Below are 22,999 nucleotides of genomic sequence, written 5' to 3'. Positions count from 1 at the left end.
CCCTCGTCTGTAAAATGGGGATTAAGACTGGGAGCCCCAAGTGGGACAACCTGATTACCTTGTGTGAACCCCAGCCCTTAGAACGGTGCTCTGCACAGAGTAAAGCGCTTAACAAACACCGACGTTATTATTATCACCGCGCATCTCCCCCAGCGCTAGGAACAGTGCTCGGCGCGTAGTAAGCTCTTAACAGATGCCAACATCGTTATGATTATTCCCAGCGTTTAATCGGGACTGTGGACTTCCGATTAATAATGATAATAATAATAATAATGTCGGTATTTGTTAAGCGCGCACTATGTGCCGAGCACTGTTCTAAGCGCTGGGGTAGATACAGGGTCATCAGGTCGTCCCACCTGAGGCTCACCGTTAATCCCCATTTTCCAGATGAGGGAACTGAGGCCCAGAGAATTCAATAGCATTTATTGAGCGCTTACTATGTGCAGAGCACTGTACTAAGCGCTTGGAACGAACAAGTCGGCAGAGAAGTGAAGTGACTGGCCCACAGTCCCACCGCCGACGAGTGGCGGAGCCGGGATCCGAACTCATGACCTCTGCCGGGCCAAGCCCGGGCTCTTTCCGTTTTAGACTGGGCGCCCGCCCAAGGGCCGGGACCGTGTCTATCCGTTGCCGACGACTCGTCCCTTCCGAGCGCTTAGTCCAGTGCTCTGCCCGTAGTAAGCGCTCAATCAGTACGATGGAATGAAGGGACGAATGTGGAGGGGCGGCGGGTCGGGGCCCTCGGAGCCGGGGATCCCGGGCGGGGCGGAGCCGGGTCCGGCCCCCGGGGCGGGGCGGGGGCGGGGGACGTCGGGCCCGGGGGCAAGGGGAGGGGGTGGGGACCCGGGCGGGGCATTTAAACCCCGCGGTCCCGGCGGCCGCGGCCCCGGGCCGTGCTCCCCGCCCCCTCCCCGGAGTCATGCGTTCCTCCTTGGCCCCCGGAGTCTGGCTCTTCCGCAGCTTCTCCCGGGACGCCTGGTGAGCTGGGCGGGGGGCTTCGGGGGGCTTCGGGGGGCTTCGGGGCCGTCGTCGTCGCCTGCGGTGGGGGGGCGATGCAGGGGGGCCCGGGTCCAGCTCGGACGGGGAGGCCGGTCGAGGCCCGGGGAGGGGAAGCAGCCGCCCGCCCCCCCCCCTTCGCCCCTCGGACCCCGAGGGCCCGCCGGGCCGCAGTCGGAGGGAGTCAGAGGTCATGGGTTCCAATCCCCCCCCTCCGCCCCTCGCCAGCCGGGTGACTGCGGGCCGGGCGCTTCGCGTCTCTGGACCTCATCTCGGGGATGAAGGCGGGGAGCCTCCCGTGGGGACGGCCTGATGACTCTCTATCCGCCCCGGCGCTTAGAACAGTGCTCTGCCCGTAGTAAGCGCTCAACTACCAACACCGTTGGTCGCAGTGGTAGTAAAGGACCTCCCAAGCGCTCGGGAGATAGTCGTCGAATCGAATTGGAAGGGAGCCGTGGGGAAGGAGCCCTCGGGGCCAATCAGTCAATCGAGGTAGTAATAATAATGTTGGTATTCGTTAAGCGCTTACTACGGGCAGAGCACTGTTCTGAGCACTGGGGTAGACAGGGGAATCAGGTCGTCCCACGTGGGGCTCACGGTCTTAATCCCCATTTGACAGATGAGGTAACTGAGGCACCGAGAGGTACTTATCCCGGCTCTGCCGTTCGTCGGCTGTGTGACTTTGGGCAAGTCACTTAACTTCTCTGTGCCCCAGGTACCTCATCTGTCAAGTGGGGATTTAAACTGTGAGCCCCACGTGGGACAATCGGATCACCCTGTTACCCCCCGCCCCCAGCGCTTAGAACAGTGCTTTGCCCATAGCAAGCGCTTAACAGATACCACTATTATTATTATTATTATTATTATTATCAGCGGTCGATTAAGGAGGAGGAGGACGCCACGGCCCCGAGTGAGCCGGGGGCGGGGCAGGGGTCCCTAATAATAATAATCATCGTGGTATTTGTCGAGCCCTTACTTTATGCCGGGCACCGTACCTAGCCCCGGGGTGGAGACGAGCGAATCGGGTCGGCCGCAGGCCCCGTCCCAAGTCGCCGCCTCGTTCCCCATTTTAGGGATGAGGGAACTGAGGTCCGGAGAGGTGAAGTGACTTGCCCAAGGTCAAGGGGACAAGGGGCGGGGTCGGATTAGAACGCGGGTCCTTCCGACCCCCGGGCTCGGGCTCTAGCCGCTAGGTCACGAGGCCTCTCCATCCCGGGACGGTCACGCGTCGGTCGAGGCCCAGCCGAGCCCGGAGGCGGGGGATGAGGCGGAGGGTCATTCGGTCATTCCATCAGATCTTATTTATTAATAATGATGTTGGTATTTGTTAAGCGCTTACTACGTGCAGAGCACTGTTCTAAGCGCTGGGGTAGATACAAGGTAATCGGGTTGTCCCACGAGAGGCTCACGGTCAATCCGCATTTTACAGATGAGGGAACTGAGGCACAGAGAAGTTAAGTGACCTGCCCGCGGTCACCCAGCTGACGGGTGGCCGAGCCGGCATTCGAACCCATGACCTCTGACTCCGAAGCCCAGGCTCTTTCCATTGAGCCACGCTGCCTCACAAGCCCTTCCTGTGCGCGGAGCACTGTACTGAGCACTGGTCGCCTGGGTGGAGAGGGTTGGGAGATGGGCACCGTCCCCGCCACCCACCTCCAGTCCCAGCGTAGTGTGTTCGGAAGATAGAGAGAGGTTGGTGGCAGGATGGTTGCCCCTGCCCTCTGCCCCGGGCAGCGTTTGGGCCAGTGCCCCCGAGCCGGTACCCAAGAGTCACCGAGGGGCTGTGGGTGAGGGGGGGGTCTTCTCCCCGAGGCTGGGGGGCAGGAATGTGTAAGCTGGGGGTCCCGGGTGCAGCCAGGGTGGGACTGGTAGGTGCTGGCGGGGGGGGGGTGGTGTATGGGCGTGATGGGAGCGGGGACGGCGTAGCTCAGTGGAAAGAGCCCGGGCTTGGGAGTCAGAGGTCATGGGTTCAAATTCCGGCTCTGCCACTCCGTCAGCTGGGTGACTGGGGGCGAGTCACTTCACTTCTCTGGGCCTCAGTGACCTCATCTATAAAATGGGGATGAAGACCGTGAGCCTCCCGTGGGACAACCTGATTACCCTGGGTCTACCCCGGCGCTTAGAACCGTGCTCTGCACATAGTAAGCGCTTAACAAATACCAACATTATTGTTATTATTGTTGCCAATCTCAGCTCCTCACTGGCCGTGGGCAGGCCCAGCTGCTGTGGGGAGGGGGAGGCCTTCCCCGCCCTGTCCAGCCGCTGGGCCGAGGGACTCTACCGGCCCGGCTCTGCCCCTCCAGTCAGGTGACCCGTGGTCCCACAGTCGCTGGAGACGGCCGGGGCAGATGTGTCAGCACCCGGGTCCTGTGGGGTGCCGGACCCCCTCCCCCACGCCCGGCCAGGCTGCTCCTTCACTTCCTCCTCTCCCTCCTCGGTCAGCTTCCCGTTTCCACTCCCCCCACCCCACCCCCGCACCCCATCCTTCCCCCTCCAGGACACAGGGCAGCCGAGGACCGTATCTCCCCGACTGCTGGGGGGCTGGGGGGCTGACCCCCCCACCCGGGAAAAGCCTGGCACTTCAGGGTGGGGGGGGCATCTCTGGGTCTCCCACTCCTCAGAGGGGAGGAAGCAGGAAGTTCTTCCTGTTGTCTGACTTAGACCTTCCCTCTGCAGTCCGAGAGCACTTCCCTTTTTATCGATCTATTTAATGGTATTCGTTCAGCGCTTGCTGGGTGCCAGGGCACTGTACTAAGCACTGGGGTAGGGGATGGAGCATGGGAGTCAGAAGGTCACGGGTTCTAATCCCGCTCTGCCACGTAAACTTGGGTAAGTCACGTCACATCTCTGCGCCTCAGCTTCCTCATCTGGAAAAAGGGGATCAAGACTTGGAGTCCTGTGTGGGACGGAGGCTGTGTCCAACCCAATCATCTTGTATCTACCCCGGCACTTAGAACGGTGCCTGTCACATAGTAAGTGCTTAACAAATACCATAATTATTAGACTGAAGCTAATCAGGTTGGACACAGTCCATGACCCATACTGGGCTCACGGTATTATTAGTATTACGGTCTAGTATTCTCTAGACCTCAAGCTTGTCGTGGGCAGGGACGTGTCTACCGACTACGTTGTATCATACCCCCTCAAGCGCTCAGAAGTGCCAATAAGTGCTCAGTAGTTGTGATTGATTATTAATCCCCATTTTACAGATAAGGTAACTGAGGTACGGAGAAGTGAAGTGACTGACCCAAGGTCACACAGAAAGTGGCAGAGCTGAAATTAGAGCCCAGGTCCTTTTGACTCCCGGACCCGTGCTCTAACCGCTAAGCCGTGCCTCACTTCATTTTGATTTATCCCCTCCGAAGGGGGAAGCCACGGGCGCTGCCGGCCCTGAGCCGTCATCCCCCAGACCCTGCTGTCTCCCCACCCTCGGGGGGTCGAGTTACGTTCCTCCCCGTCTCTCCTTGCCCCCTCCCCAGGCGCCCCCAGGTCCCACGCTATCCTCTGGCTCCTGGATTCGGAATTCCTACTGAGGGCTGGGCCGATGCTGGTGGGAGCTGCTGAGGAGAGGGTAGAGGCAGCCAGAGGGCTGACTCTTCTCTCCCCCTGACCCCCCACCCCCTAACACACCCCCCACCCTGCTGCCCGACTTGCTGATCAGCTCCAGCCCGGACTTCAGTGGGGCGGGTGGGCAGGGTGCCGGAATGGGCCACAGGGTACTGGGTTCAGTTCCCCTGGCACGTGCCTAAGCCACTTCCTGGCCCTGGACTGCTACCCTTTCCATAGTCTGGGCCACCCCAACTGTAGGCAGAATAGGTTTTGGGGAGCGGGGAGGAGCTGGTGCCTCGGCCTCTGTGACACGTGATCAACAGGGTGAGCGGGACTGATGGCCAAATGACCGGGGACTGCGGCCCAGGTGGCCACAGGACAGGGAGAGGAGGGGTGTAGGGGGCCTCTCCCACTTCTGCCCCTGGAGTGAGGCCCCCGTGGTGTCACAAAGTCCGATGGGTTGGGGTCTGTCTGTCTGACAACCCACTCATCCCCAGACACTCATGGTTCATTGGTCCTGGGGTGTGGAAATTTCTCATCTTATGGGGGGTCACCAAGCCTAGAGAGGTGGTGCCTTCTGGCTGGCAAGTGAGCAGCAGCACCCCATCATTCGTCCTTCCTGGTGCCCTCTGGATGCCCCCCCGAAAGCCCTTTCCATGTTCCTCACAGGGCCCAGTGCACCCTGCCCCCACTACTCTTTTAGTCAGGCACAGTGGGAAGCACAAGTGTCCCAGGCTGGCTCGGGGGCAGAGGGCAGGCAGGATGCTGGAGAGAGGGGCCAGGGCCAGGCAGGATGGCTGGGACAGAGGCTGGGGGTGGGAGGGCAGGATAGCTGGGCCGGGGGGAGGGGGGGAGGGCGGGACGGCTGGGCCGGGAGCCGGGGGTGGGCAGAACCGGTGGGCCAGGGCCCGGGGGCGGGCAGGCAGGATGACTGGCCAGGGCCCGGAGTCAGGCAGCGGGCAGGACGTTTGGGCCGGGCGGACGGGGGTGAGCAGGACACCTGGGCCAGGGAGTGGGTAGGATGGCTAGTCCAGCCAGGACAGCTGGGCTGGGGGTCCAAGTTCCCACTGAGTTGTCCTGGGGGAGCCCCTGCCCCTCTCTTGGCCTTGGCTTTCATGCTCCCACCCCTGCCCAGCCCCATCCATCTGGTCCAGAGAAACAGCCTTAATTGCAGCAGGAGGGGATGAGGTCAATGCATTCATTCAATCAATCATATTTATTGAGCACTCACCTTGTGCAGAGCACTGTACTAAGGCCTTGGAAGAGTACAGTATAACAATAAATAGATACAATCGCTGCCCAAAACGAGCTTGCAGTTTAGAAGTAGGAGACAGACATTAATATAAATAAATACATGACGGATATGGACATAAGTGCTGTGAGGCTGGGACTGGGGACGAACAAAGGCAGCAAGTCAGGGTGACGCGGAAGGGAGTGGGAGAAGAGGAAAGGGGGAGCTTAGTCTGGGAAAGGCTCTTGGAGGAGATGGGCCTTCAATAAGACTCTGAAGTGGGGAAAGTAATCGTCAGATGCGAGGAGGGAGGGCGTTCCAAGCCAGAGGCAGGACGTGGGCAAGGGGTCGGTGGCGAGACGGCCGAGATGGAGGCACAGTGGGAAGGTTAGTATTAGAGGAGCCGAGTGTGCGGGCTGGGTTGTAGCAGGAGAATAGCAAGGTGAGGTAGGAGGGGGCAAGGTGGCGGAATGTTTTAAAGCCAGTGGGGAGGTGGTTTTTCTCTGTTGTGGAGGTGGATGGGCAACCGCCGGAGTTTTTTGAGGAGCGGGGTGACGTGTCCTGAACGTTTTTGTAGAAAGAACGATCTGGGCAGCGGAGTGAAGTATGGACCGGAGAGGCAGGAGGCTGGGAGGTCGGCAAGGAGGCCGACGCAGAGATCCAGGCCGGGTAGGATGAGTGATTGTATTAAGGGGGCAGCAGCTTGGATGGAGAGGAAAGGGCGGATTTTAGCGATGTTGTGAAGGTGGGACCGACGGGGGCCCTCGTCACCCCCGAGGCCCAGCGGAAGTGAAACTTGGGCTGCCGTCTGGGTGGGGTGACGTCCGGGTTTCCTGTGGGCGGGGACTCAGCCGGCTGCCCCGGCCTGCGGCTCTGCGGCCCCATAGGGCCTGGCTCCTGCCCCCTCGCCCCCCAGTCCCCTCTGGGCTCCTCCCTCCCTAGTCGCCCCCGACACTGGGGAGTGGCAGAGGCCTTCCTGGGAGGTGAGGGAGTGGGGCGGGGCGTGAGCAGGGGTCCCGTTCAGGCTGAGCGGGGTGGAGGCTGGTCTTGGGCCTGCTGTCGACAGGCTGCCCGGGCAGGGGGTGTCTCCTCTTCTTTACATTGGCATCACCCCCACCCGCTGGGTTTCACCGAAGCCCTCCTGTCCAGGCGGGGCAAGAAGAGAAGGGGATGGCAGATTTTTCCATCAGCGGGAGGAATCCTCCCTTCCCCCCTGCCCCGCAACTTGGCTGACTCAGACCCTCCCTCCGGGGCGATTCGCCGTCAGGGTGGGTCAGTTGGCCCGGGCCGGGGGCGTGGACAGACCAGACTTCTGTCCACTTGCAGCCCAGCCTGGGGTGCGGGGGTAGCCAACCCCAGCCGTCAGGCAGAGGCTACGGATGGGAAAGGGAGTGAGGCCAGCTGCCGGTGGCGGGATGGGGGGACCCCGGGACCCCTTTCCAGCCAAGGACTTGGAGATTCTGGTATTTCATTCATTCAGTCGTATTTATTGAGCGCTTACTACGTGCAGAGCACTGTACTGAGCGCTTGGAGTGGACAATTCGGCAACAGAGACCATCCCTGCCCAGTGACGGGCTCACGGTCTAATCGGGGGAGACGGATGGCAGAGCAAAACAGAACGAAACAAAAACAAGACAACATTATCAAGATAAATAGAATCAAGGGGATGTACACCTCATTAACAAAATAAATAGGGTAATAAATAATATGTACAAACGAGCACCGTGGGTATTTGGATTTGTACCCTTTACTCACCCCTCCCTCAGCCCTACAGCAGTCAGTCCGTCGTATTTATTGAGCGGCTGTGTGAAGAGCACTGTACTAAGAGCTTGGGAGAGAACAAGAAAAGAATCAATACACATTCCCTGCCCCAGATGAGCTTAATGAAATTAATAACTTATTGTCATATCTGTTAAGTGCTTACTATGTGCTGTAACTAAACTGTTACTGTTCTAAATGCTGGGGTAGATACAAGGTAATCAGGCTGCCCCATGTGGGACTCACAGTCTTAATCCCCATTTTGCAGATGAGGTAACTGAGATACAGGGAAGTTCAGTGACTTGCCCAAGGTCACAGAGCAGACAAGTGGCAGAGCCAGGATTAGAACCCATGACTTCGGACTCCCAGGCCCGTTACACAGTACATATCTGTACTTGATTTATATTCATTCAATCGTATTTATTGAGCACGTATGACCATCTCCCCCACTAGACTGTAAATTCGTTGTGAGCAGGGAATGTTTCTATGCGTCTTGTTATATCGTACTCTCCCGAGCGCTTAGTGCGGGGCTCTTAGTAAGTATTCAATAAATACAGTCGGTTGATTGAGATCCTGGGCTGAGTGAGGCCACTGGGCCCACGGAGCCCTAGGCTTGTCATGGCCACCTGCCGGGGGGCGTGGGGGGAGGGAGTGGAGACTCAGTCTGGGGCCCCCTGCCCCCACCCCTGACCCCGCCCCCCGAATGCAGGTATCGGGGTTCTGTCCTGTTTCTCACCTTCATCATCTACACCTGCTATCACCTGTCCCGGAAACCCCTCAGCATCGTCAAGGTGAGGCAGGGGAGGGGAAATGGGTCGTTCTGGAGGAAGGGGTCCGGCCTGGGAGTGGGGTGGGGGCCTGCCCTACCCTCTCGGGAAGGTTTGCCCATTTCGTGCCCTCCTGCCCTGGCTGGGTTCCAGCAGGCACGATGGGGTAGGGGGAGGTGGACTTGGGCCTGGGGAGGGTGACGCCCCCTCGGCCTTCCTCGTCCCCAGAGTCAGCTGCACCAGAATTGCACGGGCAAGGATGAGGCACACAATCACACCAACAGCAGCACCTGGTGCAGTTGGGCCCCTTTCGGTGAGGCCCTGACGCTGACCCCCTTCCCTCCGTCCGCCCCGGCCCCCCGGCCGGGACCCGAGGGTGGCTGGGCCCGGGACCCCTCCACCCTACCCACCCTCCCCGAGGCCGCAGATGGCGAGGGAAGGCCAGCGGGGGCAGGGCGTCTGGGCACGTGGCGCAGGGTGGGCACCGTGGCGGAGGGGTGCGGAGGCGGGAAGGGGCCGGCGGGCCGGCGGAGGGGGCTCCGGGGCGGGGGCTCAGGGGCGGCGCTCACGCTCGCCTCAGACCAGGACAACTACAAAGAGCTGCTGGGAGCCGTGGACAACGCCTTCTTGGTGGCCTACGCCATTGGCATGTTCATCAGGTACCGGGGAGAGCCGGGTGCCGGGGGAGGGTCGGCGGGGGATCCTCGGGCGGCCGCCCTGAGCTCCGCCGTCCCCACAGCGGCGTGTTCGGCGAGCGTCTCCCCCTACGTTACTACCTCTCCTCTGGGATGCTGCTCAGCGGCGTCTTCACCGCGCTCTTCGGCCTCGGCTACTTCTGGAGCATCCACGCCCTCTGGTACTACGTGCTCGTCCAGGTACCGCACCCCGCCGCCCGGGCCCGGCCCCCCTCGGGCAGCCCCCGATGGACCGGGGTCAGCGTGCCCTGCCCCGTCTCTCCGCAGATCTTCAACGGGCTGGTGCAGACCACGGGCTGGCCCTCCGTCGTGACCTGCGTCGGCAACTGGTTCGGGAAGGGGAAGTGAGTTGGCGGGAGATGGGGAGGGAGGCTGGGGGGATTTGGAGAGGGAAGGGAAACCTGGGGATGGGGGGACTGGGAGAAAGATGGGCACTCTGGACTGGGGAAGGGGCCGGCAGGGTCCCCACGAACGGGCGGGAAGAGAACTAGGGTGGGAACCGGGTTCAGCCCCGCCGGGCGTCTCCTTTCCGCCGCCTCCGGACCGAGTCCCCCCGGCCGTCCCCTGGCCCCCCCCCGGGTTCAGTGTCCAGAGGGACATCCCCCAGTTGGTCTGGTGCACCTGGACGCCCCCCAGGGTCAGTCCGGCTGGGCGTCCCCCGGCCTCCACCGGGCGCGTGGCCCACAGCCCACCTCCCGCCCATCAGGCGCGGACTCATCATGGGTATCTGGAACTCGCACACGTCCGTCGGGAACATCCTGGGCTCCCTGATCGCGGGTGTCTGGGTGGGCTCCGCCTGGGGCCTCAGCTTCCTCGTGCCCGGGGCCATCATGGGTGGCATGGGCCTCGTCACCTTCCTCTTCCTCATCGAGAGTGAGTACGGGGCAGGGCGGGGGAGAGGGAGGGAGGGGGGTGACCGCCACCGACTGACCCGATCCCACTCCCGTCGCCCCGCAGACCCCGCGGATGTGGATTGTGCCGTCCCACAGCACCACGTGAGTCAGAGGGCCCGGCCCCGCCCTGCCCGGCCAGACCGGGCATCTGGGACCACCGCCGTCCGGGAACCAGTTGAGGGGTGGAGGTCGGGGGGGGGACCAGACCCCAGCTCTGCCCGGGGGTTGGGGGCATTGAGGGGAGGCGGGGGGTGGGGGGTGTCCGGCCCGGCCCCTCCCGATGGCCCTTCTCGACCCAGGCGGGGCCGGACGAGGAGGCGGGCACCTCGACGGACTCCGTGTGTGATCCCGGCCCCAGCGGGGAGACCGGCATCGAGACCTCCGGGAGCTCCAAGGAGCCGGAGACGCCCCCGGAGGCCATCAGCTTCCTGGGCGCCCTCAGGATCCCGGTGAGGGAGGCGGCGCGCCGTGCGGGTGAGGGCACCTGGGGATCCGGAGGGAGGGTCTCTTTAGGCTTCCTGACACCCCTTCCCACTCCCCAGGGAGTGGTGGAGTTCTCCCTCTGTCTGCTCTTCGCCAAGCTGGTCAGCTACACGTTCCTGTACTGGCTGCCGCTCTACATCGCCAACGTGGGTCAGTGCCTGGAGGGGCGGGGGTCGGGGAGCCCAGGGCCGGGCAGCCGGGGCGTCTCCTCCCCCGGCTGGCGGGGAGTCGGGGGCCGCTGCTCCTTGGGCGGTGGGGCTCCTGGGCCCGGGCAGGGCAAGAGGCTCCCCGACTCCTGCCCCTCTGACACCCGCCCCCTTCCGCTCCCCCCGCAGCTCACTTCAGCGCCAAGGCCGCCGGCGACCTGTCCACACTGTTTGACGTTGGGGGCATCATAGGTTCGGGATCGTGAAGGCCTCTCTGTGGTGGGGGCCGGCCTGAGGGGGGGAAGGGGGTGTGGGCCCGTGGGTGGGAGTGGGCCGGCCCGTGGTGGGACAGGGCTCCGCGGCGGGGTGGGAGCGGGAGGGGTGGGGTTTGGGGGGCCGCCGAGGCCTGACCGCTGCCCGGTGGCCCTGTGGGGCAGGGGGCATCCTGGCCGGACTCATCTCGGACGCCACCGACGGCCGGGCCACCACCTGCTGGACCATGCTCATCCTGGCCGCCCCCATGGTGCGTCCCCCTCTCCTCTGCCCTCCACCCCCCGCCCCCCCCCCGGTCAGGTCCCGGTCAGGAGAGGTGGGAGACGTCTCCGGTGTAGGTGCAGCTGTTCCACGCGGGAGCTCACGGTAACCGTGGCTTCCCCGTCCCCCCTTCTCTGCCCTCAGCTGTTCCTCTACAACCGCGTGGGTCAGCAAGGACTCGGCAGCTCCATAGGTGAGGGGAGGGGGGCGGGGGGAGGGCCCGGGTTTTGGGGGTTGCCTGGCTCTTGAGGTGGGCGAGGCTCAGCTGGACCTTCCGCTGTCTGCCCCCAGCAATGTTGATCGTGTGTGGGGCTCTGGTGAACGGTCCCTACGCCCTCATCACCACCGCCGTCTCCGCGGACCTGGTAAGCCGGAGCCCGGGGCCGCCCGCCCCCAGCGCCACAGCCCCCTGCGGACCCCCGCCCCCGCTCCCTGCTGCTGGGCTTTCCGGGGGTCCTGGGATGCAACTTGGAGCAAATAAGCCCCATCTCCATGGCTGTCCCCCCACCCCCACCTCCGTACCTCGGGAAGCCCCATGACGCTACTTCCGCTGGGGATGGGCCGCGGGCCGGGTGTGGTGGCCAATTCCTGGGGCGCCCCCGGGGCCTCGCAGCACCCCTCGGGGCCGACTGGGAATCCAAGCCAGAGCCTCTAGGATGGACTAGATAAGGCCTCCCGGAAACGGGAGGGGGGCCCAAAAGCGTGGAGGCACCCGGGTTTGGGTTTCCGGGCGCGGGGAGCCACGCCGACCACTTCTCGCTGACCTCCCTCCCCACCCCCCAGGGCACGCACAAGAGCCTGCAGGGCAACGCCAAGGCGCTCTCCACGGTCACCGCCATCATCGACGGCACCGGCTCCATTGGTCAGTGCCCCGCGGCCGGCTCTCCTCCTCCGGGGCGGAAGATGGCCCTCGGGGAGGTGGTCCGGGGGGAGCGGCCCCCTCTCTGACGGGGGCGGTGTCCACACAGGAGCCGCCCTGGGCCCGCTGCTGGCCGGCCTCATCTCCCCCACGGGCTGGAACAACGTGTTCTACATGCTCATCGCCGCCGACGGCCTGGCCTGCCTGGTACGGGGCCTGGAGGGTTGGAGGGTGAGCAGCGGGGCAGGGGCCTCCCTGGGCCTCCGTGGCATTGAGTCCCTTGGCCCGCTCGGGCCTCTCCCCGCGCAGTTCCTCTCTCGGCTCGTGTTCAAGGAGATCCAGAGCTGGCGAGGCCTTGGCCGCAATCAAGGGTGAGTGTTCGGGGGCAGGGCAGGCCGCCCGGAGCCCCGTCCCGAACGACTGTCGTCCTGCCCCCTCCCCCGTCCGGTCTGTCCCGTCGTCCGTCCCTCTGTCCGACCCTCGCCCCGGCTTCCCCGGCCCGTCTCCCCCGGCACTTCCTCCGTGTCTCCCTCCCGGTGCACACGGACGGTGGGGCTCCCGTTCTGGGCCGAGCTGGGGGGGACAGGGCAGAGGGCAGGGGTTGAGGGTCCTTGACTGACCGCGCTCCCTTCCCACCCACCCCGCCCTCACCAACCCCTACTCTTCCACCTCCTCCCACCCCCTAGAGACCTAGAGCCGGCCCTGCCCTGCCCTCCTCTTCCTCCACCCCTTCCCACCTGTGTCTTCTCCCCTTCCTTCCCGCCCCCGCCCCGACTAACGCTCAGCCCTTGTCCCCCGTGTGTCTCCGTAGCTCTTGTCTGGCCCTCACCCACCCGCGCTAGTGTCGGGGGGCGGTGGTTATGCTGTGAGTATGGGGGGGAGGGGCGGCACTGCCCCCGGCCAGCCGGGGGGAGGAGGGGGTGCTGCATGCAAAGCTCGGGTGACTTCTCCGCTTCCTCACGGGGCCGGTGGCGTACGGTCTCGGGGCCCGGGTGGCCGGAGAGGCGCCCATGCCGGCGGGCGGCCCCCAGCCCCCTCATGGAGCCAGGGTCAAGGCCGGCACTGCTGGCGACCGGGATCAGATTCTTGTGGGGTGACGGGGCGGGGGCCCCGGACAAGCAAGGGGGAGCCGGGCCGGGGTACGGGGAGCGAGGCTGGGCCGGATGGGCGCCGGGCGGGCTCTCCCCGCACCTCTAATGCCGGGGCTGCGCTCGCTGGGGCCGGGGCCTGGGTGGGAGCCGGGGCCTCCGCTTCCTGGGATGGTGCTGGGGCCCCAGGCTGGCAAACGGTGGCAGTTCTGGGGCCTGGGCCGCATGCCTGGCTTCAGCTGGGGGCGGTGAGAGGCCGAGGAGGGAGTGGGCTGGACCCCGGGGGGAAAGAGCCCGGTTGTGGCTGCGGGGAGCCGGGGGAGGTTGAAGCCGATAGATCGTTTCTATTTATTAAGTGCTTACTGGGTGCAGAGCACTTTACTAAGCGCTTGGAAAAGTACAACATACCGGACATTCCCACGATTTGACTGGAGCCGAAAAGGTCCGTGGGGGAGAAGCAGCACGGTCTAGGGGATGGAGCGCAGGCCCGGGAGTGGGAAGGACCTGGGTTCTAATCCCAGCTTTGCCACTTGTCCGCTGGGTGACCCCGGGCGAGTCACTTATCTGTGTCTCAGTTCCCTCATCAAGCAATGGTATTTGATCGCAGGGTGCTGTATTAAGCGCTTGGCGAAGTTCACCATAACAGCCATTCCCTGCCCCCAACGCGTTTACGTCTGTCATCTGGGGATTAAGGTTGTGAGCCCCTTGTGGGACGGGGACTGTGTCCGACCCGATTAGTGTGGATCTAGCCCAGCGCTCAGCCTGGCCCCTGGTAACGGCCGCAGGAACGCCGTGAAAAACCAAACGGAAAACCCGGCTCAGGGCCGAGGGCCGCGGCCGTGTACGGTTCCAGTCTGGGAGGGAAGGGGATGCTACGTCCTGGGGCCGGGAGCTCCCCCGACCCGTTGTCTTTCCCCCAACCCTCCCCGCAGCTATAAACAGTTCTGAAGTCCCGCTTGGAGCGGGTCAGCCGGGCCGCGCCTACCCCACCAGGAGCGGACACCCCCGGCCCGCTAGACACGGCAAAGACTCGTCAGCCCTGGAAGAGGCAGGAGCCTCAGGCCCGGCCCGCCTCAGAGGGCTTTTCCGGGGGTGGCGGGGCGGGGAGACCCACCCAGAAGCACAGATTAAAGGAAATAATCTATTTTGATCGGCGGCAGCGCGTGCGTGGTGGGGGGGGGGGGGGGCCAGGGTCTTCCTGACTTCGGAGAAGGAGGTGGAGCTCAGATCTGGGCAGGACGAGGAAAGCCCGGGCCACCCCGGGAGGGTGAAGAGGTGGAGCGGGGTGGCTCCGCACCCGCACCCAGGCCTCGGAGACGGAGCGGGAGCGGCGGGGCTCCGGGAAGGAGCAGGATGCCGCCCCCCCCGCCCCCTCCTCTCCTCCCTCCTTCGGTCCCTTCGTGCCCCCCGGCCCGGTCTCTCCTCTTCCAGTCTGTCTGGCCCTGGCCCAGCCGCCCCTCCCCTCTGGATGGACATCCCGCTCTCCATCGCTCCCGGCCCGAGGACCAGAGAAGAAATCCCGTTCTCGCCCGTGGCCAGTAGAGGGTGGCACCAGTCCGTGGCAGGGGCGACCACCGGGGCCCTGCCCGGTCGCCCACCGCCTTGGGGGTGAGACCGGGCCCTGGCGCTGGACCTCGGGGAGCGGAGGGGGAGAGGCTGCCCTCCATCCCACCCCGGGGCTTGTCCTTCCAGGGCCGTCTGCCCCCAGCTCCCCCTCTCCGCCTCAGAGCCTAGCCCCCCCACCAGGCCTCTGCGAGGCACGAGTGCCGCCCCGTCCCCACCCCGTGCGCACCGGCCCCGGCTCCCCCTCTAGACCCTCCCCACCGACCCAGTTCACCAGCCCGGCCCGAGCGCGGTCTGGCGCTAGTCAAGGTGTCGACCGGGCTCCCCTCGGCCTCCAACGCGCCGTCCTAAGAAACCGGGGCGAGTACGACGGAAAGACGAGCGAGAGACGTTCTTAACGCCAGGTGACAGACGTGAAAGCATTTACAAATATAAGGATCCAAAAAGGTTGGCTGTAACATTGATGCTCCGTCCATACGATAGTAGCGGGGGAGGATATAAATACGTTTGAGAGGTGGCTGAGGAGGGGCCGTGGGCGGAGGGGGTCGTGGCCTGTCGGATTCGGGGGGGGGGGGGTTCCGGCCCCGCAGGAGTGAGGGGAGGCCCAGCGGGGGCTCAGGGGTCTTTCTTGACCTCGGAGGCAGGAGCGGAGAAAGCCCAGGGCCAGTTGGGGCGTAGGGCTTGCTCGAGTCTCGGGGGGCCCCTAGCCCCAGCAGCTGGGTCCCCAACTCCAAAGGGGAGGTTCGGGGCAGGGTGAGGCCGGGGGGCGGCGGAGTCCCTGGTCCCCAACAAGCCCCCCTGGGGAACTGGGGACCGAGGGCCGGGAACTCCCCCCACCGGGCAGCGGTCATTCCAGGTGGGGAGGCAGGCCAGGGGTCAGAGGGCCCAGGTCAGGCAAGCCCCCCTGCTCCCCCGGCCGAGCCCCTTGGGGCTAATGTCGGAGCGCCTGCTAATTAGTTATTCATTTAATTTAACTTCACATTTGGTCTCAATTAGACCAAAAGTGCTCCTCCTCCTCCTCCTCCATGCTATATCAGCACGGACAATTAAAAAGCCATAAATCTCCCCATTCCTGCCTCAGAGACAGGAGGTGGTGGGGGACGAAGTGGAGAAGGGGAGAGAAACCGGGGCCGGGCAGATGGACACGGCCATGCCTGGGAGAGGGGCGGGCTGGGCCTCCCCGGTTTTGTTTGTGGATTCAAAATGCCCCCCTCCGTCCCTCTCCGCACAGCTGGGGTCGAGCGGCCCGTGATTGGGCCAGTGCTAGGGGTTGGGGAGGATGGGGCAGGGCCGGGGGCTGCGGGGCCGACGCCCCACCCCGCGCCCGGCCTGGGGGCCGCCCTCAGGAGCCCCGCAGAGGCTTGGCACAGACGGGCTCGACGCCGTGCTGGACCAGCACCAGGAAGAGGCTCCCGAGGAAGACGCCGGTGAGGACCGCCAGCAGGACGTAGCGGCCGATGAAGAACGGGTCCGTGACCTGCAGGAAGGCCAAGGCTGAGGGCACCGCGTCCCCCCCACTCCGTCCCTCCCGAAAAGTGGGTCACGGGGAGGGCGCGGGGAACGCCCACCACACCAGCGCTCTCCTCCCTCCCGGCCTCCTCCCCTCTGCCCAGCATCCGCGCCGGACGTGCCGCGGCCAGGCGAGGTGCTGCCCGGAGAGACCGGGCACGGGGGGAGGCCAAGCCGCCCTGCACCGAGCCAACCCCAACTCTCGGCCCAGGCTCTGCTTGGATGGATCGGGCAACGGTGCTGGCCAGGATCTGGGGCGATTCCAGCCTCGGGGGGAGCCCCAAGGGAGGCAACTTGGAACCTGGTGTTCCCATCGCCTTCCCGCCTGAAGCCCAGGCCAGCCGTGGGGCACAGGGCCGTGGGGCGCAAACACACACACACGTACCCCAGGGCTCCTCTCCCGGGAGGACGTGACCGTCCCCGGCCGGGCCTGCAGGCGGGCACGGCCGCTGCCCCCTCTGGGTCCGGGAAGACGGCACGGGCCGTCCCGTGCCCGGCGTCAGCCTGGCCCCCCGGGCACAGACAACCTCCCCGCCCGAGAGGAAGCTGGCCGGGGGTGGAGGGGGCGACGAGGGTGGCGGCCCGGCCCCCCGGCTTCTCCCCAACACCCAGCCTACTCCCGCGCCCCCCGAAAGCATCCCCGTCCCAGGCCTGGTCACCTCCCCGCTTCTCCATCCCCTCCCATCTCCGCGGTGGCAGAGGGGCCGGTGGGGCCGAGGGAAAAGCCCGGGCCTGGGACTCAGAAAGACCTGGGTTCTAATCCCTTCTCTCCCACTCGTCTACTGGGGGACTTTGGGCAAATCGCTTCACTGCTCTGGGCCTCAGTTACTTCACCGGTAAAAGGGGGATTAATAATAATAATAACTGTGATATTTGTTAAGCACTAACTACGTGCCAGGCTCCGTGAGACTGGGAGCCCTATGTGGGACAGCCTCGTTAACTTTTAGCTAGCCCAGCGTGCAGTACAGTGCCCGGCACATAGTAAGCGCTTAACACCTGGCATTAAAGAAAAAAAAAAAGCAAGCCAGGTTCCGGCACCTGCAGGCCCCAATCCTGGGTGGGTTCCCCGAACCCCAGCCTCACTTGGGCAAAAGGTGCCCCCCCTCCGGCCCCAGGACTGCCCTCCTCCCACCCAGGGAACGTCTCCCCCCGACTCCCAGGACCGCCCCTTGCCGGCCCCCACGCCTCGCTTACGACAGGGGTCGGCCGGATGAAGCCGCGGGAACACGGCTCTGACCTTGGCTCCGGCGCAGAACAAGTCTCTGGTGGGCTACGTGTTTGCTCGTTTGACACGTCTCACTTTTTAATTAGCCAATTAGCAGGCTCTGGCTGCAGAGCGCCCAGGTCATGTATTATGGATGGGGCGAGGAGCCCGGCTGAAGCAGGGGCCGGCCAGGACGGGGACAAATCCGGTGCCCCCGGCTACAGTGACAGGTGTGCTCCTCTCCCGCTCAATCCACACCCCCCCGGGGCAGGCCAGGCCGAGCCACGCGGTGGGAAGGGAGGGCACGGGCCAGGGGCGGGCCTACCACCCTCACCTCTTGGTCTGATAATTAATAATCATAATTGGGGTATTTCTTAAGTGCTTACTATGTGCCAGGCACTGAATTAAGCGCTGGAGTGGATACAAGCAAATCGGGTTGGACCCAGTCCCCGTCCTGCATAGTGCTCACAGTCTTAATCCCCATTTTACCAATGAGGTAACTGAGGCACAGAGAAAAGACCCGCCCCTGGCCACACAGCAGGCACGTGGCGGAGCGGAGATCAGAAGTCCGGATCGCCCGACTCCCAGGTCCGTGCTCTGATCCCTCCCACCACCCTGGCAGCTGAAGGTGGAAGGTGGCCGACCCCATTCCGCCCATTTAAGGGATGGGAAAACCGAGACCGACCCTTCCCTCAGCTCACGCCCGGCCAGCAAAGGCTCAGGGCAGATTCTCAAAAGGCAATTCTGCAGCCAATAGCCTCCGCGTCCGGCAGTACCTGACTGCGGTCAGTGCTCCGGTAGAGCCGGGAGCCCGAGGGCCTGGGAGCTGAGTGTCGCCCTAAAAAGGCCCCCTAAAAACACTCTGGGGGGTCTCCTGAGTGGGCTGGGGGGGCCGGGGCCGGGCCGGAGAAGGGGGAGCAGAAGGAAGGCTCGGCCACACCTGTCCCTGAGGGGAAACGGGCCCCAAACTCGGTGAGCCTCAGTTTCTCCAGTGCAGGAGGGGCGCTTCCGGCGCAGGGAGCTGGAGCCAGGACGGGAAGAGGGCAGGTGGGTTAACAGGGGCGGGAAGGAGGAGGAAGGGGTTCGGGAGCTGCTCGGGGTCTGAAGGAGTGGTGGGAGTGTCCACCTGGAGGTCCCCAGGCAGAGCGGTGGCTAAAGGAGGGAGGCTTGGCTCAAGTCCCCCGCCTCAGCGCTCTGTTGGCCACGGGTCAGAGAAGCAGTGTGGCCTGGTGGATAGAGCACGGGCCTGGGAGTCAGAAGGCCCAGGGTTCTAATCCAGCCTCCGCCCCTTGTCTGCGGGGTCACCTTGGGCGAGTCTCTGGGCCTCAGTTCCCTCACTAACATGGGGATTAAGACTGTGAGCCCTATGGGCGACAGGGACCGTGTCCAGCCCCATCATCTTCTACCTCAGCGCTTAGAGCAGTGTCTGGCGCAGAGTAAGCGCTTAACAGATACCTTGAAAAAAACCCCAAGGGGCAGAGTTGGGTTTCGGTGGCTTCTTTCCCTGCCCCCTGTCACCGGCGGGCACGCCTCTTCCCACTTCCCAGGCTGAGAGGTCTCCCTCCTGGGAGCCCCGGACATTCGGCCACCCCCTCCCAGCTTGGGAGTCAACTGTTTCTTGAGAGAATGGGCGGGAGGATCTAAGGATGGAAATCTAAGGCCTTGTCACCGTCCTCATCCCCGCAGTCCCCCGGCTCCCCGGGGAGCACCCCCGCCCGTCAGGCTCGCTCTCTCCTGGGGCTCCCTGGGGCCCGAGCCGAGGTGGGTGGAGAAAGGAGAGTCCCGGCCACAGCCCCGACTTGGGACGCTTACCTTGACCTCGACTGTCGGTGTCGGAAACTCCCCGGCCCGGGGGAGCAGCAGGAGAACGGCCGTGGCGATCAGGGCGGCGAGGAAAACAAAAATGGCTGAAAACCTAGACGGTGACGGACAGGTGCGGGAAGCCCGGGTGACCGCCCGCCCCCGGGGGCTGGCACGGCGGTGCCAGGCCGGGACCGGCCTCTGCCCCAGACCCGGGGATGTGGGCCCAGGGGACCCGGCTGGTCCGGGGCAGAGGCGCAGCTTCGCCGGTTCCTCCCCGGTCGGCCGGTTGTTGCTCCCTCTGGGTAGCCCGAGGGGCCACCAGCCCAACCCGCCTCCCACGTAGCCGGGCTCCGGCCGGGCACTTACCTGGTGGGCCCCGAGGTCCTGGACAGCAGCAGGCACAGAAGCAGCACCGCCACCCACATCAGCGCCAAGATGAAGACACCCGCTCCGACGCCGAGCACGGTGCCGGCCATTCTGTGAGGGAAATAATACTAATAACTGGGGTATTTCTTAAGCGTTTACCGTGCGTCAGGCACCGTCCTAAGCGCCGGGGAAGATTCAGGGTAATCAGACACCGCCTCTGTCCCACACAGGGCTCACCATCGAAGCCGGAAGGAGAACAGGTATTGAATCCCCATTTTCCAGACGAGGTAACTGAGAAACCGGGAAGATAAGTGACTTGCCCAAGGTCACGCAGCAGCTACGTGGCGGATCCAGGATTCGAATCCAGGTCCTCTGACTCCCAGCCCCGGGCCTTTTACACTAGGCCACGCTATTCTTTCGGCAAGGGTGCTCCCTCCCCTAGTAATGAGATTAACCTTTCTAATGATAATTATTACGGTCTTTGTTAAGCGCTTACTATGTGCCAAGCACTGTTCTAAGCACTGGGGCAGATACTTGGTAATCAGGTTGGACACAGTGCCTGTCTCACATGGGGCTCACAGCCATTTTACAGATGAGGGAAGTGGGGCACAGAGAAGTGACTCGCCCAAGGTCGCACAGCAGACATGTGGCAGGGCGGGATTAGAACACGGGTCCCCTGACTCCCAGGCCTATGCTCTTTCCACTAGGCTCCCTCCCCCTCTACCATTCATTCGGTCATATTTATTGAGCACTTACTGTGTGCGAGGCACCGTACCAAGCACTTGGGAGAGTACGATAGTGTGGCTTAGTGGAAAAAGCCCGGGCTTGGGAGTCAGAGGTCGCGGGTTCTAATTCCTCCTCCTCCACTCGTCAGCTGGGTGACCTTAGGCGAGTCACTTCACTTCTCTGTGCCTCAGTGACCTCATCTGTAAAATGGGGATGAAGCCTGTGAGCCCCACGTGGGACAACCCGATTACCTTCTATCTACCCGGCGTGACTTAGTGGAAAGAGCCCGGGCTTGAGAGTCAGTGGTCGTGGGTTCTAATCCCGGCTCCACCACTTGTCTGCTGCGTGACCTTGGACAAGTCGCTTAACTTCGCTGTGCCTCCGTTACCTCATCTGTAAAAATGGGGATTAAAAAACGTGAGCCCCACTTTGGACGATCTGATTACCCTGTATCTACTCCCGCATTTAGAACAGTGTCTGGCACATAGTAAGTGCTTAACAAATACCGTAATTATTATTATCCCAGCGCTTAGAACAGTGCCTGGCACATAGTAAGTGCTTAACAAATACCATCATTATTATTATTATCCCAGCGCTTAGAACAGTGCCTGCCACATAGTAAGTGCTTAACAAATACCATCATTATTATTATTATTACCCCAGCGCTTAGAACAGTGCCTGGCACATAGCAAGCGCTTTACAAATACCATCATTATTATTATTACCCCAGCGCTTAGAACAGTGCCTGGCACATAACAAGCGCTTTACAAATAGCATCATTATTATTACCCCAGCGCTTAGAACAGTGCCTGGCACATAGTAAGTGTTTACAAATATTATTATTATTATTATTATTAACCCAGCGCTTAGAATAGTGCCTGGCACATAGCAAGCGCTTTACAAATACCATCCTTATCATTATTACGTGGCTCAGTGGAAAGAGCACGGGCTTTGGAGTCAGGGCTCATGAGTTCGAATCCCACTCTGCCACTTGTCGGCTGTGTGACTGTGGGCAAGTCACTTAACTTCTCTGTGCCTCAGTTCCCTCATCTGTAAAATGGGGATTAAGACTGTGAGCCCCACGTGGGACAACCTGATTCCCCTATGTCTACCCCAGCGCTTAGAACAGTGCTCGGCACATAGTAAGCGCTTAACAAATACCAACTAATTAACTAATTAATTATTATTATTCCAATATAATAAGAGAGACACATCCCCGCCCACAACGAGCTCCCACCAAAACCACTGGGCCTGGGAGTCAGTCAGTGGTATTTTATTGTGTGCAGAGCACTGTACTAAACGCTTGGGAGAGTAAACTACAATAACCACACTCCCTGCTCACAAGGAGCTTAAAGCCTGGGGAGGTGTGGAGGGGGAGATAGACACTGAGCAGAGCATCCCAGCTCTGCCACTGGGCAGCTGGGTGACTGTGGGCAAGACACTTCTCTGGGCCTCAGTGATCTCATCTGCAAAATGGGGATGAAGACTGGGAGCCTCATGTGGGACAACCTGATGACCCTGGATCTCCCCCAGCGCTTAGAACAGTGCTCTGCACATAGTAAGCGCTTAACAAATACCAACATGATTATTATTATCCTCTCCCCCCCCCCCCAGGCCCTCCGCCATCTTGGCCTCCCCATCCCCACCCCCCCCCACGCTGACCGTCTTGGTCCGGCCCGGTCCTTCCGAGAGCGGAGCGCGGCGCCGACGAATCACAAGTGAGCTCTCATCCAGCCCCTTCCTCTCCGCCACTCACAGAGGCTCTTTCTCCCATCTCCCCGCCCCCTCGCCGTTTCCCCGGGCAACGCCGCCGGAGCGCTCCATCGCCCCTCTGCGATTGGTGGAGAGCCCCGTCCGGCCTCCAGCTCAAATGCTATTGGTTGGCGGCGCGGCGCCCCCTCCCCTCCTTTTGGATGTGCCGCTTGGCCATTGGTCGGCGCAGAGGGCGGAAAGGCCGTCGCCGTTACCATGGAGACGGCCGGCTGTTCCCTCCTCCACCCCCCCCAGCCTAGGAGCTCGGCTGTAACGCCCCACGTGGGACCACCCCATGACCTTCTATGCACCCCAGCGCTTAGTACAGTGCTTGGCACGTATTAAGCGCTTAACAAATACCATCATTATTAACGTGCCCCGCCTAGGGGCAGGTCCAGGCCTTGGCTTGCCTCAGTCCCGGCGTGCTTCGGGGCAAGGCCTGTCAAGGGTGGTTAATGCCCTCCTTGGGGGGCCTCCACAGGACTTATTCTTTAATAATAATAATGTTGGTATTTGTTAAGCAATGACTATGTGCACAACACTGTGCTAAGCGCTGGGGTAGATACAGGGTCATCAGATTGTCCCACGCGAGGCTCCCGGACTGAGCTTCCCCTTTCTCTCTGCTCCCCCTTCACCTCCCCTCAGCTAAGCCCTTTTTCCCTCTGCTCCTTCCCCCCTCCCTTCCCCTCCCCTCAGCACTCTGCTCATTTGTAGATATTTTTATTCCCCTATTTGTTAATGAGGTGTCCATCCCCTTGATTCTATTTATCGTGATTAAGTTGTCTTGTTTTGGCCCGTCGGTCTCCCCCGATTAAACTGTAAACCCGTCCGTGGGCAGGGATGGTCTCTAACTGTTGCTGAATTGCCCATTCCAAGCGCTTAGTACAGTGCTCTGCACATAGTAGGTGCTCAATAAATACTATCGAATGAATCCCCATTTTACAGATGAGGAAAGTGAGGCACAGAGAAGTGAAGTGACTCACCCACAGACACACAGCTGCCAAGTGGCAGAGTCAGGATTCAAACTCATGACCTCTGACTCCCAAGCCCGGGCTCTTTTCACTGAACCATGCTGCT

General features: G+C 62.6%; 2 protein-coding genes across 3 annotated transcripts; one reads left to right on the top strand and one right to left on the bottom strand.

Moving 5' to 3' along the window:
* Positions 1-890: 890 nt before the first annotated feature.
* On the top strand, positions 891-14,149 carry SLC37A2 (solute carrier family 37 member 2). 2 transcript variants are annotated; one of them, XM_029076262.2, is made up of 19 exons: positions 891-978; positions 8,244-8,325; positions 8,530-8,614; positions 8,882-8,960; positions 9,041-9,176; positions 9,264-9,340; positions 9,703-9,869; positions 9,954-9,991; positions 10,189-10,338; positions 10,432-10,522; positions 10,708-10,770; positions 10,956-11,041; positions 11,197-11,245; positions 11,344-11,417; positions 11,836-11,914; positions 12,021-12,118; positions 12,221-12,282; positions 12,723-12,776; positions 13,932-14,149. In XM_029076262.2, the coding sequence occupies exons 1-18, from the start codon at positions 920-922 to the stop codon at positions 12,751-12,753; spliced, it is 1,506 nt and encodes a 501-aa protein (XP_028932095.1). In that variant the 5' UTR covers positions 891-919; the 3' UTR covers positions 12,754-12,776; positions 13,932-14,149. The 2 variants fall into 2 exon arrangements, with proteins under 2 accessions (XP_028932095.1, XP_028932096.1); XM_029076263.2 differs by lacking the exon at positions 12,723-12,776.
* An 807-nt stretch (positions 14,150-14,956) lies between these two features.
* TMEM218 (transmembrane protein 218) lies at positions 14,957-21,896 on the bottom strand. Its single transcript, XM_029076264.2, has 4 exons — positions 21,833-21,896; positions 19,445-19,555; positions 19,088-19,190; positions 14,957-16,039 (listed from the first exon to the last, which is right to left on the bottom strand). Exons 2-4 carry the CDS (start codon positions 19,552-19,554, stop codon positions 15,905-15,907), a joined length of 348 nt encoding a protein of 115 aa, XP_028932097.1. The 5' UTR covers position 19,555; positions 21,833-21,896; the 3' UTR covers positions 14,957-15,904.
* Between the last annotated feature and the right edge of the window lie 1,103 nt (positions 21,897-22,999).

Source organism: Ornithorhynchus anatinus, chromosome 11 (assembly GCF_004115215.2).
Source record: "Ornithorhynchus anatinus isolate Pmale09 chromosome 11, mOrnAna1.pri.v4, whole genome shotgun sequence".
In the NCBI taxonomy this organism is placed as follows: domain Eukaryota; kingdom Metazoa; phylum Chordata; class Mammalia; order Monotremata; family Ornithorhynchidae; genus Ornithorhynchus; species Ornithorhynchus anatinus.
This window is presented reverse-complemented; position numbering and strand designations above follow the sequence as displayed.

What these genes read in the sequence shown, in the direction of transcription:
- SLC37A2 (XM_029076262.2), top strand. Translation starts at nt 920, where the DNA reads ATGCGTTCCTCCTTGGCCCCCGGAGTCTGGCTCTTCCGCAGCTTCTCC. An exon ending in GGTACTACGTGCTCGTCCAG is followed by an intron (nt 9,177 to 9,263) that starts GTACCGCACCCC and finishes GTCTCTCCGCAG; the next exon opens with ATCTTCAACGGGCTGGTGCA. An exon ending in TGGGCGCCCTCAGGATCCCG is followed by an intron (nt 10,339 to 10,431) that starts GTGAGGGAGGCG and finishes CCCACTCCCCAG; the next exon opens with GGAGTGGTGGAGTTCTCCCT.
- TMEM218 (XM_029076264.2), bottom strand. Translation starts at nt 19,554, where the DNA reads ATGGCCGGCACCGTGCTCGGCGTCGGAGCGGGTGTCTTCATCTTGGCG. An exon ending in AGGACCTCGGGGCCCACCAG is followed by an intron (nt 19,191 to 19,444) that starts GTAAGTGCCCGG and finishes GTCACCGTCTAG; the next exon opens with GTTTTCAGCCATTTTTGTTT. An exon ending in CACCGACAGTCGAGGTCAAG is followed by an intron (nt 16,040 to 19,087) that starts GTAAGCGTCCCA and finishes GCCTTCCTGCAG; the next exon opens with GTCACGGACCCGTTCTTCAT.